The sequence below is a fragment of the Pholcus phalangioides genome, unplaced genomic scaffold (assembly GCF_987345545.1).
Source record: "Pholcus phalangioides strain wild (caught in Gottingen) unplaced genomic scaffold, Ppha-v1.0 ptg000001l_1, whole genome shotgun sequence".
Lineage (NCBI taxonomy): Eukaryota > Metazoa > Arthropoda > Arachnida > Araneae > Pholcidae > Pholcus > Pholcus phalangioides.
Window position 1 is genome coordinate 5,999,632 of NW_028301594.1, and position 15,399 is coordinate 6,015,030.

At 36.0% G+C, this 15,399-nt stretch overlaps 1 protein-coding gene across 1 annotated transcript in view; it reads right to left on the minus strand.

Moving 5' to 3' along the window:
• Nucleotides 1-15,399, minus strand: part of Cngl (Cyclic nucleotide-gated ion channel-like) — a 149,206-nt gene that overhangs the window by 87,507 nt on the left and 46,300 nt on the right. The window contains exon 2 of the mRNA XM_089244422.1: nucleotides 4,481-4,838. Within this exon, the coding sequence (XP_089100548.1) occupies nucleotides 4,481-4,679 (199 nt within the window). The 5' untranslated portion in view covers nucleotides 4,680-4,838. The remainder of the gene's footprint in view (nucleotides 1-4,480; nucleotides 4,839-15,399) is intronic.

The window sequence follows — 15,399 nt, forward strand, 5'->3', positions numbered from 1 at the left end:
AAATATAATGCATACTAAAGAAAATATAGATCGTACATCTCACAGCTAATATCATACGAGTAGCATGTGAAGGGAATTATCACTGTTTTACCCTTACAGCGGCAATCTCAAGATATCTCGTCATATTAAAACCCTCTCATGTCGACAATCCCGAGCCCAGCTAGCTCTGTACAATGTGTCTAATAACATGTTTTCCTCTCCCTCCCGTCCTGTCAATCAAGTGTTAATGGGCGGATTAAGCTTTTATTCAAGGTCTGATAATAAAAGACGGAGGAAGAGGATGTTTTCCTTTCCCTTCGAAATCGTGTGCGATTACGCGCACAACATAAATAACAGAAAAGCGATAGAATTTTTCTCTTCCTTGTTTTTTTTAATTATTTTAAACTTACTGTCGCATCTCGGACGTCACGACAAAGAATGCTACACATATTTTATGCTACGTCGAATTTCTGTTACCAGCAGTGGTATTGAATGGTACACGGTCTTTTATCGAGAAGGTTACTTATTATTCCTTCACAAGCGTTACTTATTATTCCTTGATTTTCTCCATAAATTGCTCAAGCTCCCATGCAACAACTTGCATAATTACCAGAAAATATGTTTCAGTGCATAGGTTATGTAATGACCCCAGTTTTAAATGGTCGAGCTTGGACTAGTGATATGAAATGTGGATACGATTCCATAATAGCCGCTAACTTGGCGACTGTAGAAATTGAAGAGTCTTGTGAATTTGGATTTTTCGGTTTTCTTTGTTAACAATTTAAACCTCACACACAGGGGGTGTTTTACAAAAACATTTCCGAAAAAATGGAAATTTTTCAGTCAATTTCGGAATTAAAATGAAATATGAAAAATAACCACATAATCAAAGAATTTCAATCACTGTGTGATATTTCGTAACATTAAGCACGGTAAATTTCTTTCAGCGAAATAAAACGAAGCGCGTAAATTTTAGTGATTGTAGAACAATTCACATTACTTTGGAGATTCAATTCATTGCTTAAAATGATGACAGTGAAACCATTGTTTATTTCATTTGCTAGTTGATATGTAGTGGTCATATAAAAATTTAGATTTTTATATTTTTCCGCAATTATAATTTTACAGAGGTATCACCTGATCATCCGTTTTTTGACGACCCTTTTCATATATAATTTCGATTTTAAAAAGAAACATATATTTTCCCCTCTTTTCGGACAATCTTCATGGAACAACTAGGATTTGCGTTGTCGTCCGCACTGTCAATGTTTATAGTTACGTTCACAAGAGCATACTCAACCAAATATTGATCACTCATCCCGGTCCAACAGAGTTGCGCCCGCATCCTTCGAGATGGTCATGAGAGCGAGCCATTCAAGCTACTTCAACTCAGGCTAGAAGCTACCAAGACCAATTTAGTGATGATTCCATCTATGGAATCTGCCGGGAACTTTCAAGCACATAGGATGTATCGATCGAGGGTTTTTCAAGTTATTGGATTTATGTCATGTGATATAAAATACGCATAGGGAGTCACACACACATTATAGTTATGGGGCAAATATTCTCCTCCTGTAACATTCTCATTCGTTTAATCCTCTCATTTTTTTCATTTGTAGTAGGCTTGGTTTTTTTATTTATTGTTCTACATACAGTTTGTACATCAACTCACATGACTTTTTAGTTGCGAAGGGATGGCCAATTGTCCAAAGACACCGCTCGTATGTATAACTCACTTTTTTAACATTCTGCGTGGTAATATCTCCGACAAAAAGAAGACCAATAGACTTTTTTTTTCATGGCAATACCAAAAGCAGGCAAAATCATTCAGAATCATGTTTTCGTCTCGAACGCTTATACTGTTTTCCACAGATACAGCTCGTAAAGCACTTTTTTTTTTCAAATTGACATGGTAATATGTCAAAAACAAAAGCCGTTAAAACTTTTAAATGGTGATATTCGTGTTCAGCAAGTCAAAAATCAGTCGGAATTGTATATTTTCATGTCGGTCAAAATTTTATTGCTGTCCAGGGTTTCATCGTGGTCACCAGTTCGAGACTTTTGTTTAGATGCCAATTCATGCAAATTATTATTAGAAACTGGTAAATTTAAATCTGTGAATTTGCAAAGGACTTTCTCACAAGACTTGCGAGAATTGAAGTTGAAAAGAAAGACGTTTTACTCATATCTTTTCAAAGTCTTAGAAATTACTGTCTCATCTCGGACCTCGTGACAAAGAATGTCGTACATATTTTATACCACGTCAAATTTCTGTTACCGGCACAGTGGCATTTATTTCATTGAATGGTACACGACCTTTCATCGAGAATGTTATTTAATATGCCTTTACAAGCACGATTTCCTTAAGTTACTCCATAAATTGCTCAAGCTTCCATGCAACAACTTCCATAATTACCAGGAAATGTGTTTCAGCAGCATAGGTTATGTCATTACCCAAGTTTTAAATGGTCGAGCTTGGACTAGTGATATGAAATGTGGATACGATTCCATAATAGCCGCCAACCTGGCGACTGCAGAAATTGAAGAGTCTTGTGAATTTGGATTTTTCGGTTTTCTTTGCTAACAATTTAACCTCACACACAGGGGGTGTTTTACAAAAAAATTTCCTAAAAAATGGAAATTTTTCGGTCAATGTCGGAATGAAAATGAAATATGAAAAATAATCACATAATCAAAGAATTTCAATTATTGTGTGATATTTTGTCACATTATGCGCAGTAAATTTCTTTCAGCGAAATAAAAAGAAGCGCGAAAATTTTAGTGGTTGGAGAACAATTCAAATTACTTTAGGGATTCAAACGCTACTTCAAATGATGACAGTAAAAACATTGTTTATTTCATTTGCTTGTTGACATGTAGTAGTCATATAAACATTTAGATCTTTATATTTTCCCCAATTATCATTTTACAGAGATATCATGACAAAATCATCCGTTTTTGACTACCTTTTACACATCTAATTTCGATTTTAAAAAGAAACATATATTTTCCCATCTTTTCGGACAATCTTCATGGAACAACCAGCATTTGCGTTGTCGTCCGCACTGTCAATGTTTACAGTTATCTTGTACGTTCACAAGAGCATACTGAACCGAATATTGATCACTCATCCCGGCCCAACAGAGTTGCGCCCGCATCCTTCGGAATGGTCATGAGAGTGAGCCATTCAAGTTGAATCAACTTAGGCTAGAAGCCACCAAGAACTAATATTCGGTGACAGTGAAATCTGTGCCGGAAATTTTCAAGGACATAGAAATTACATTGGTCATATCAAACATCGTGGTTTAGATGCGAATAGAAAATCCATGATTTTATTTAGAGAATTTATCGATTGAGAATTTTGCAAGTTATTGGACTTATATGATATAAAATACGCATAGGAAGTTGTTAATGTAAGATGACACGCATATTCTTCTCCATAACGTTTTCATTTATCCAATCCTCTGATTTTTTTTAACTGTGGGAGACTTATTTGTAATTTAACTACAGTTTTTGTAGATCTACTCACATGGCTTTCCAATTCGGAAGGAACAGTCAGGGCCTTGTCTTGATACTAAAAAAAAAGCAAAAGCAGCCATTAAAGATGCTTTGTTTGTTAGTCAATTGACATTGCTTAAACTTTTCGAGCGCTCCACTTATAAGGGCCTGTGTCAAATTCTCCGGTTATCCATGAAAAAAATCATGCACAAGGAGTAGTGTACATTCTATGTGTGTGAATATATTTTTGTTTGAGACTTTTGTAAGTCTATTTTTATACTAATAGTAAGTTGACTATTTTTTTAAAGACTGAAGGTTGAGAATTCGAGAGTGGCATGAGAACTGATGTTGCCTTGAAACCTTATTTCAATCACTTATACTAATGTGATATGGTTATACAGATTAGTTAAGGCTTTTCAAGATGTATAGGGAAAGAAACAAAGCAAATCTGAATATATACGTATGCAGGGTATCCCGTTAGTGCTAATGTGGCCTCTATGTAAGCAACCGTTAGTCGTAGAGGTATGATTCCAGTTCAGAAAATACTCAAAAGGCGTTCAAAAATAACCCTGTAGGTTTTGAGAGTGAAAATACAGAGTATAATACACAAAATAAGAAATCTATGTTTTTAAACGGTTCGCTTGTCCTATTACTTCCAATTAGAGAGTTGTTGCCTTGTATCTCCTGAAGGAAAACGGGAAAAATTCCATGTTTCTGAGCGGAACTAGATACTTAAAATACGGAGAAAAGTTATGAAAGAACAACAAAAACTAACTGACAACGCTCTTTTCCCTCATTCATGGGGGCGGTCACAAGCAGACCGTCTAAAAATTTAGACTTTTCATTTTGTTACACGCTCTTTCTCAAAACAGGTACAGGGTAATTTTTTAACGCCTGTTGCGCATATTTTACATTGAAATTTTACCTCCACGACAGACGGTTGATGAGATAAAGGCCGCATTAGCACTTTCAGGACACCCTGTATACGACGACATTTAGTTACCTGTTCCCAACGCGTTCCCAGACACGGCCGGATTCGAAGAGGAATTCGGATCTCCGGGACTCTTTTCGTCTCCAGGACCTTGTGGACTAGTACTATTATGGTTGCTATTACTGTTGTTGTTGCTGCTGTTGTTGGCGTTCTGCTGCTGTTGCTGGTGGTCTGGTGCGGCGATCCTACGAGGACTTCCGTCGACCATCATGACTCCCGGACAATAACCCGGACGGAAGCTCACCTTGGACGAGGTCGAGGGCTCGACACCTGCTGCGCTGCTACTTCCTCGTCCGGGGTACCATGGGTGGGAATCAGGCCCGGACCCGCCGTATGCTCCTCCTCGATCTCGTAGAGATGGCTCGTAGTCCTTCAAAGAAAAAGCAAAATTAATTAACCATTATCATTCTTGTTTGAAACTAGCTAAAAATTCAAAAAACAGCTCAAATTACATTTCTATGATGTAAATTTAATAATTTTCACTCATCATACATAAGTAAAAATGTCACAGACACTAGGCTTTAACTATTCTAGTTTTCTAGGCTTCTCAAACTTATCAATAATTTTTTTTTTTTTTAATTGAGCTTATAAAGAAATTTTTTCTCTTAAAGTGTTTTCTTCACTTTCTCCTCTACATCATCAACTCTGGTCACTTCGCTGTATTGCACAATTAACTGCTATTAATGAGATAGGTTGGGAATGAAAGTGCTATCTATCGGCGGTCACCTCAAGTTCGTTAAAGAAAATATCTTATCTGTATCCTCCCTCGGGTTTGAACCTGGGACCGTGACAGTGACCTTCATGGAGCATCTTATCACCACGCCACTCGGGCGTCTACGCACTTTCTCCACTGGCGATACAATCTCGTAAGTCCTAAAATTAGTGACTTGATCACAGAAAATTTCTTTATCATTTAATTCATCGTTGTCATCAAGAATTTCTTTAGCTGTACCATTTACGTAACAATCACATTTTGTGATTATGAGAACCAGTCTGGATTCCTGAGGAGAATCTTTGAGGCATGTTGAAAACGAGCGTAGAGCTTACTATAACCCAATACGTTTTTCCTAGTAAAATGTGAATTTATAATCACTGATTTATAAAAGAATCACCACGGTACTATGAAGATTATGAACGTGAACGCAGCTATTGCAGCAATGAAAAAAAGTAGACAAAAATATATGAACCTTATTTTACGTTCGTGCTGGGCATAGACTGCACGTAGACTCAATCCAGAAATGACTCATAACTTACAATCTCGTTTCTTATGCTCGTGTTTTTTAAGTATTTAGACTTATAGACTTATTACCCATTGCCGTCTTAACGCATGAGCCCCCACCCGGATACGGCCAAGATGGAAGAAGGCCTTGAAAATATAGGAAGATCTCATGAATAGAAGATCTGGAGTCAATTTTTTCGAGAGTACGCATGTGAATTAGTAGGCAGGCATTTCTAGCCAAGTAGGAACCTCAGAAAAATAACTTCGTCCAAGGGTCTCACGATGGCATTGATGGCCCTGTTATAACCACGTTGCTTATACCCGAGATTTTAAGGACTCGGAGTTCATGATCATGTTGCCTTCCCCAGAGATTTTAAGGGCTAGTGGCTTACAATCTCTGGCATAGGTACCGGCAGTACTGTGCACCTAAATGTGAGAGCATGTGTCGCACCATCTATAGATCAGTATTTTTCAGCCTTTTTTTCAGCTTATGGCCTTCTTCGAGCCATACATTCTTCCCGTGGCTCCCAAAGAGCGAGATGCTCTATACTTATGGAATTGAATTTATTAAAAAATAAATTTATAATGAACAAAAACTTTATTAATAAGATAGATCGCTGGAACCCTGGGCCAAACACGCATCCATAGGGTGATCATCCATCTCAAGAGCCCATTTATATGCGGAAAATAGGTCTATGTAAACTATAGTACGATCCAGCGATCCTACACATTAAATCCAACCTTCTGGCGCATCACCGCAGTTCCCCGCCTACCCTTAAGCTAAAGTTCAGCGAGATCCCTTCTTGTGGGGATTTTATGCATTTCCTTCTCAACATCACAAATCCTCGGGTAAAGTAATGTTCTGGGGCCCCCATATTTAGTTGGAAGTAACAGCTTACAAAATTTACATACTCACACTTGAAAATCATAGCACTAAACCTCATCATGTTAGCCCTCTATAGATTTGAGAGAACCAGGTCATGCCACATCAGCCCATGGCTCACTTGATTTTACGGACAATCTGCTGGGTTCTAGAAGTAGTCATATTTCTTCCCACCAAATTTTTTAACTCGAAAGCTTTATTCCTTCACAGCTCGCTGTGGCCCTGTTCACTACTTTTCGTGGTTCTCTTTACATCAGATTTTCACCCGTGGCGCTCGGAATATCCCAGGACTAAAAGGGAGCCATATGGGTCCCAGCCCAGATTGAGAACCACTGAACATATCACTCAGTCCTTAAGACCACCATCAATCCCACTTGGTTTGCACCCAGAAACTTTCCCCAAAAAACTTCCCTCAACGGGATTTTTGGGGGAATGTATCTGGGTTAAAATAAACCTCATTCCTAGACCGAAAATTTTTTTGTTACCCACCCATATATCACGAATCGAAAATATTATTGTTGGCTATTCATAAAAAAGTATCGGTTGCGAAGAAAGTTTCGTTGAAAGATGAATAACTCGATATGCAATGAAATACGAGTAAAAATCGTTGGGGGAAAAAAAGGAAAGAGTTTTCCATCTCAAAACCACCTGCTCTTCATTATTCAACTGAAAAAGAATATTCTTTCATTTTTTCACTTATAAAAGATAAAAAAACTCAAGAGAAAACGATGTTAGGACGGGAATCAATCCTGAAGAGATGCAAGACGGTTTTTTTCCCGAGCTAAAAACCATTTTCCTGACTAACAACCACGGTTGTGTTTTTTCTATTTCCCCCCGGTTTCCCCTTTCATCATCATCATCATCGTCATGTTAGGGATGAAACAAAATAGAAAAGGGACTTTTTCCCCTCTTCTTGATTGATGATTTAGGAAATTCCAAAGGGAATGTAAAAAGTCGGAATCTCCACTCCCTGACAATTACATGAAAAGATTCTCCTCTTTTCTATAAGAACATTTTTTTGGAATTTGAAGGTTTTTACTTTCTCTCCTAGGGGTATCACACGTAAGTTTTCAACAGAGAGATATCTCGTTGTTAGAACTGGAGAAGAACGAGATCAAGTATGAAACTGGAGATAAATGTAGAGGTGGTGATTGTCTGTGAAGTGTGCCTTTTATAATGAGTGTCCTGTAAGTGTGCCTAATGCGGCCTTTATCTCATCAATTTATGACTTGTATCTCATCGTTCGTTGCAGAGTTGCGGTTCTGATTTAAAAAAAAAAAGATCAAAATGTGTTCAGGAATCACTCCGTACAGTTCTGAGAGTGAAATTATAGTTTTCCCTGAAAGTAAAACATCTAATTTTTTATACGGTACGTTGTCCTCTAACTTTCGATTAGAAAGTTGTTGCCCCGTTTTTCTTGAGGCCAACAAAAAAAAGTTCCACATTTCTAAGTGCAATATCCACTGAAATATTCGAATTCGAAAAACGGAGAGAAGTTGCGAAAAAATAGTGTTCACGGACAACACTTTTCTCCCTTATTTAAGCTGTTCTTTCCCAACTTTTCTCAAATTTTGAATTAAAACATCTCAGCGAATACTGCACTTAGGAACTTGTAATTTTTTTGTTGGCTTCAGGAAAGAGAGGGCAACAACTTTCTAAGTTAGAGAAGGGGGGGGGGACAATGTGACTAACACGGGGTGTCAAGAAAACTGCAACGGCAACAAAAATAACACGAAGCAATGCAATGAAATTTCATTTTTAAGACATAACTTAATCATGATCCTTCCTTGGAGCGGGTCTACGAAACATTACGACAAATTAGAAAGTACTCGTTGAAAAAGTTGAAATTGAGTAAATTATATACAACAAAAAATTAAATTAATATCACAAGGATGTAAGCTTTCTGGAAATGATGAATTTCAAATTTGAATTTCGAAGGAAACGAAGAGATCCATCAAACCCATGGTTTCACACCCTACAATATAAGACAATTATATGTAATATAAATCTGATTTTTATTTTATTTTATGACACGGTGTATTTTCATTTTCAAAATTGGCACAGAGTAATTCTTGAGCACATTATTCAGCATTTTTAAATTAAAACCCCACTCTAGGATGAATGGTTGATGTTATGTCATCATTAGGCCCAATTAGGACTTACAGGACAACTTGTATATCCTTCAGGACAGCTACAGTTTTAACCTCCATTAGCCACGACCCGAAGTTCATCAACACAATCAACTTTACGACCAGTGACTCAAATCGTAATTTAATTTCCAATTTGAGAATTTAAAAATGCTTGATAAGAACCCCAAGAACCCATGGTTTTTTTAAGTACTTTGAAGTACAAAAAAAAAAAATAATAATAATGTCGCCATAAATCTATTTAATTTCAAATAAATTTCACAATTTTTTTCAATTCCATTTAACGCTAACACAAGATAAAAATGATTAAATACGCATATTTAAAATGTGACAAATAAAAATTTAAATGTGGAATTACATTAATTGACATAAGTTTAAAGACATTACTTTCTCTTTCTGAAATTTACCACTTAAACGGGAATACATCACGAAGAAAATTATTAGCTTACAGAAGTAATTGCGCGATGAACTTTGGAATATTTCAAAGTCAAAGTGCCGCTTAAGAGTGTGTCAGAACCTCAGTTAAACCTCTTCAATTTAAACAATTGGATACTTTGATTTAAAGGGCTTTACAACAGAAATCGATAATTCCCCGTAACGCAATGACTTTCACCGATAAAATTCCATAGAAATCGGATGACACGTAAAGAGAGAAGACTTTTCCGGTTGCCCGAGCGCATAATTCGACAACGTTGGAAATCTCCAAGAAGTACCCGCCGGTACCCTTAATAGTAAAGGGGCTTGGAGAAAGGGAGTGTCTCGATTCACATACAGAAGCTCTCTGACTCGTGTCCCTTTTCAAATTAATGGCATCTTCGATCCGACCACCAACTAAGTAGGCTAATGGCCTCGGCAGAACATTTGCTTCGCCAGCAAAGCAGCACCACCACCACCTTCAAGAATCAGCTTTCCTGAAACATCCTCGAAGAGTGTGAGAGAGAGAGAGTAAACATCTAATAAAATTATTTTACTTGTCTCTTTACCTCCTTCTGCTAGAATTCTTCGAGTAATATCTCAGGTGAGCTTCTCAGAAAGTGAAAGTTATTAATAGAAACAACCACCACATATTATTATACATAAAAAAAGGGAATGGCCGGATTAAGAAATCTCTTTTCCGAATAACAAAACATTTTATAATTTTGCAATTCGGAGAAAATAATGAGAAGTTTGCGAAATGCGAAAATTTCCTAACTAATAAGTTTCATAATTTTTCTTTTCAGAATGAGCGTCTACAGTTGCGTTCGTTATAACGACCTTCATCGCTCCACGGGAAACAGACGTTGTATAAGAGGATCGTTATGTAGAAATCATGGTGTCCTATAAATTCACGAGAATTTAAGGAACCTCGCTACAACGCAATACTCGAAAAAAATACGATTTATAGCTCTATATAATGATTTTTTTAAAATAATTTTTTATTGTTTGGAATTGTCCCCTATACTCTGATATTAAGCTGCGTTGCTGAATCTCGATAAAACAATAATCACCTCTACAACGATATTTTTTCCTTGGTCCACAGAATATCGTAATATCTAGATTATCTAGTATTATTTTTTTCACAAATATGGATGTGTGTAAATTAGTGCTGTTGGTATATGTTTAATTGAATCGATACATCAGAACAGAATTTAATTAAATAGAGTAGATTTTTTAATTAGCTAAAAAACGGTTAATTGAAGGCAAAATATACAGTTTTCCTTTAGTGGTATGAGAGGATAAAATCTTGCGCAGCAAAGTTGAATAGTTGTTACCTTGAATTTTATTTGAAATTCTTCCAATTTGGTACGATTTCATGCCCCTCTGAACAAGTGAAATTTCAGTAGCTCTCAAAAAATTACACCAACAAAAGATCAACTCTTTCTACATAGATAAAAAAAAAGTATTGTAGTTATATAGCTGTATTTGTGTGTACTGAAGTGACACCGCGCGAAACGTGTAATCTATAAAAGACCGAAAAAATTTAGAAAATAAATTGGTAGAATGGGTTTTTACCATGTATTTTCCATGTATATTCAAATTGTATAAGGGACCATAGAGTGTTAAAATTCAGAATGTACGATTAACAGCTCATTTCTGAATTCTCCTGTTACTGGCGCTTACAAAAGTTTTACATTATGATTTTTTGACATTGGTGGATAAAACACTGTTGGTGAAGTTGTTTTTTTTTATGAGCCGCGAATTGCCGGCTGAAGCTTTGTGAACGTTTCGGATACAGGAGAGATTGAAGAAAGGTTCAGGCGCAGGAAGTCTGTAATTTGCTTTCGTGCAGTGCCCTTTATTGACAAAAAATTTGAACTAAATTTTCTTATCTATGCCAATTATTTAACTTATTTTCTCAAAACAAAGTTATAAGGGGCCAAGTGTACCGTAAGCAGATTTTCAGCCATTTTTGACCCCCCCTCCCCACTTGTCAGCAAAACACTGACCCCCCTCCCCCGTCAGCAAAATTTCGTCAGCAGCTTAGAATAGTTCATATGTTCAAAAAGGGGTGGTTGATGACGTAAACCTTCAACCCCCCACCCGTCATCAAAAGTCAGCAAACCCGATACCCCCTCCCCCCTCGATGCTGACGTAATATATGAATGACCCCTAAGCGGTAAGGATATTTTCACAGACGTATCCGTTCATTTTTCACATGCATCGTGAACTGGGGAGACTACTTCACCAAACACCAACTCTGGCTATATCGCTATATTGCAATTTACTGCCGTTAAAGAGATGGGTTTGAAGTGAAGGCGCTGTCTATCGGTGTTCGCCTCGAGTTCGTTAGGGAAAATATCTTATCTATATCCTCCCTTGGGTTCGAACCCGGGACCCAGACAACAACCTTCACGATGGTAGACGAGTGTCTTACCACCATGCCACTCGGGCACAACTGGGGAGACTGGCAATTTTTGAAAAAAAAAGTCTGCTGGTGGTGTAAAACTTATATATACTTAGTTGATCATTTGTAGCGTCACGGCATTCGGTTTACATGCAAATGAGACGACGTGAGATTTGGGGGGCGTTTCCTGATAAGTGATATTGCCAATGAGCCGGTTTTTTTCAACGAAATCCGACATCAAGAAACATTTGAAGCCCTAAAACTTTCATTTGTGCAGCTTTTTTGATTACCAGGTGAGTCCCATCAGCTATTGTTATTATTAGTAGATATAATGAAGATATTGAAGCAATTGCGAAGAGTTTTGGTTTTGCACCTTATCTGAAAATTTTTATTTTAGTGGCCAATATCTCACCGGTTCCGAGGCGATTTGGGGTTTATTTGTCCATTTTCAAATTGTCATGTTGTCTCAGAATACCAAATGGATAAAATCTTATAACGTAAAAAAGTATTCAACAGCTTTAAATTTTTTTAAATTTTAAATACGAGATTCACTCTGATAAGAATCAATATGGACAGCAAATAGCTTGATTTTATTCATGATTTGTTCCAATGCAGACTTCTGAAATCTCTGTGGGAACCAGGCAACCTGCAACTTTTATAACTTTTACTGTCTTAACTCGTATGTTTTCCTTTCGATATATATTTTCCAAGTCTTTCAATATTGAATTTACGGTATTTTTTCCCAAAGATAATACGTCCTAGGAAGTCTGGACTATGTGAAGTTGTTTTCTGTGCAGGTTATCTTGTACAACAGATACGGAAACTGGCTGACTGAAGAGATATCGGTGTTTCAGGGAAGGAAAAAATGTATATTATATATATAATTGTGTGTCTTATATTGTAGTGTGTGAAACCATGGGTTTGATGGATCTCTTCATTTTCTTCGAAATTCAAATTTGAAATTCATCATTTCCAGAAAGCTTACATCCTTAGTAGTATACGCAGCGCTTGAGGTACTTTAACGCACATTTCCGCCGCTAGATGGCGCCACCGGAAATGTTTTCTATTTTTCGCGCGTTTTTGACCGACTTCCTTTTTTAGCCGAATTTATAGCACCAGATTACCTGTCGGATATATTTCGAACCAGAATACCTGTCGACCGTATTTATTTTCAAAATGGCGGTTGGTCTTATTTATTTGGAAAAAAACTTTTTCAATGCCCTATCGGGAATCGAACCCATGACAACCGATAAACTATTTCGTTCTCCAGGATAGTGTGCTAACCACTGAACCAAATAGACTTGCTAGACAAAAGCCTTATGAAATAAGTATATAAAAATAATAAAACGTAGAACATTTAATGAAGTGTATTAAAGAACGTCGCTCCTAATTTTGATGTGCCTATGATCGACGATCGTCCACGGAGTTATTGGTGAAAAGGGCGAATATTGTGAACCGTATCTACTGTTTTTCAATTATTTTCCACGAACAATTTTTATTTAAATAAATTTTTAAAAATTTTCTCAAGATGGTCGATCACGTGACCCACGTTGATGACGATACTAGATGGCAGCACTACCGATATTTAACTTCCGTGAAAATTATTCACTATGTCGTTATATAAAAAAATTTATGAAATGTCGTCCCGATTTTCTCTTTGGACATGAAGCTGTATTAGAAATGAATTTAAAAGAGAAAAAATTAAGTCGCCAAATTACGGCGAAAATGTCAATTTTGGCACCAAACTCTCTAGCTGTTTTCAAATCTCAAGTTTGAAAAGATATAGTTCGTTTGTGATGATGCTAATTAACCACCAGTGTTCAAATTATGCTGCTTCGAGAAGAGCCTTTTTATTAAAAAAATATCCAAGTTAATCAAACATGATTAAAAAAAAAACCGCTCACTTTCCAAGCGTTATTATTTTTACCCATCGTCTTTGGATCTTTAAGAGATTAGATACCAAAAATATGCACAAAAAAAAACCACACACAAGTTTTCATTGTCAACATTTCTATATTTCCTTCCATAACGAAACGAGATTTGTAACCCTTAAAAAGCTTATTCTTTAGACATCACTTCTTATATCACATAAATAAGAAAGATATTGTGTCTTTGGTTGCTACAATATCTGAGTACTATTGTCAATGACAATAGCAACCGATGCCCCTTCTTCCATTGTCTGGGGATCCTTTGTTGGGAATAGTACAAGTTTTTGTTCCAGACCTCTCAGTGTTTCATCCTCTTTAAAATTTGTAATATTTTTTTTCTAAATTTTTTTTTTATTATTATCATTTTCAATGTTTTTTTAAATCATTTTTATCATTTTCAATGGTTTCTATTATTTTAAAGTATAATTGTTTTACTGAATAAACGCCTTTCTATAATATTTGTGCTTGATGTAATTTCTCTTCCACTATATTGATGATATATGCCGTCTTTTCACCTAAATTTGTACCCGTTCTGAACGACATTCTTGGATTACAAACCCATCGATTGGTCAAGATTGTGTCGTAATATAGGACATCAAAGTTCTCGAAGTTAAGAGTGAACGCCCAAATTTTGTTGACCTAATCGTCTTTTTCAACAGTCTGGTATGGGTAATAAATTTTTTTTTATCAGGCGTATACGTTCAAAGTGAATTTAAAGTGATAAATTTTGTCTAAATCAAAGTATTACTCTCAGCATTAACGCTCATATGGGTGAGAAATATTGAGTATTTAATGTGGTATGGGGGTTTCGTGATCTCGTTGATGTTCAACAATTAGATGTGAGAGTTATCAAGTACCGATGTAGTTTTGCTGAGACTCGTAAAATTCATGAACACGTAAAAACTCGTAAAAACACGTAAAATTCGTAAAAACACGAAGAAATATACAGAGATAATATTTTATAACATTAAAGCTGGAGTATCTTCGCGGCAATATGTTAATAAACAATAGAAAGCTAGCAGGAAGAAACCTCGACGAAAAATCTTTTCATCGAAAATGCAAGTTTTATCGGAAAGTAATTCTTTGAAACGTCGCGAATGATGAGTCCAAGGAAAAGTTTGAATGAGCATACGAAGAGTAAAATAATCGAATTCATATTTCATTAGCTCACGGTAATTAAAGAATTTTCTGTTAAAAAAAGTTGGTGAAAATGATACACCTGTGTCTTTTTTATCAAAAATCGGTAATTTGAAAAGGGAAAAAATCACGAAATCAAAGAAATTATGTCAGAAGGAATTAATGCATTGAAATAATAAAAGAGGTTTATCAAGTCTCATCATATTGAACATCATTCGAAAATTACGTGAATACTTTACCATTTGAACAATTCAGTTTTGAAAAACCATCATTCATCTCATCCATACACCATAAACCAAACATATCTGTATTTGTTTCGTCTATCCATCTTTGATATTGCAATCATCTGTATCCATACTACCTTCTCTATTGCCGCTCTTGTTTGGGGGGGGGGGGTGGGAGAACAAATCAACTAGTTGACTAGCTCAAAGTTTAGGTTGAATCCTTTGAAAGCACTGTGAAAATCTATGAAAAACTAAAAGAACGACATGTATCCCATTTTGTTGAATTTGTGAAAATAATCTAAGAAGAATAACTTATATATATAAAAAACCCAGTTCGTTTTATAGTGTGATATCCGGAGTACTTTACGACAACAGCTGAAAAAATCATTTCATTTCGTTAAATCTTGGAATTTTATGTGAACGTAAAATTGTCGTGTTTCACTTGCATTTTTCATCATAGATTAAGAATTTTCTCTTATATATTGTGTTTGTATGTGTTTTTTCTGTGTTTATTTTTTATTTGACATCAGTATTTTTTTTTTTTTTTTTTGTTAATTTTGTAAATATTT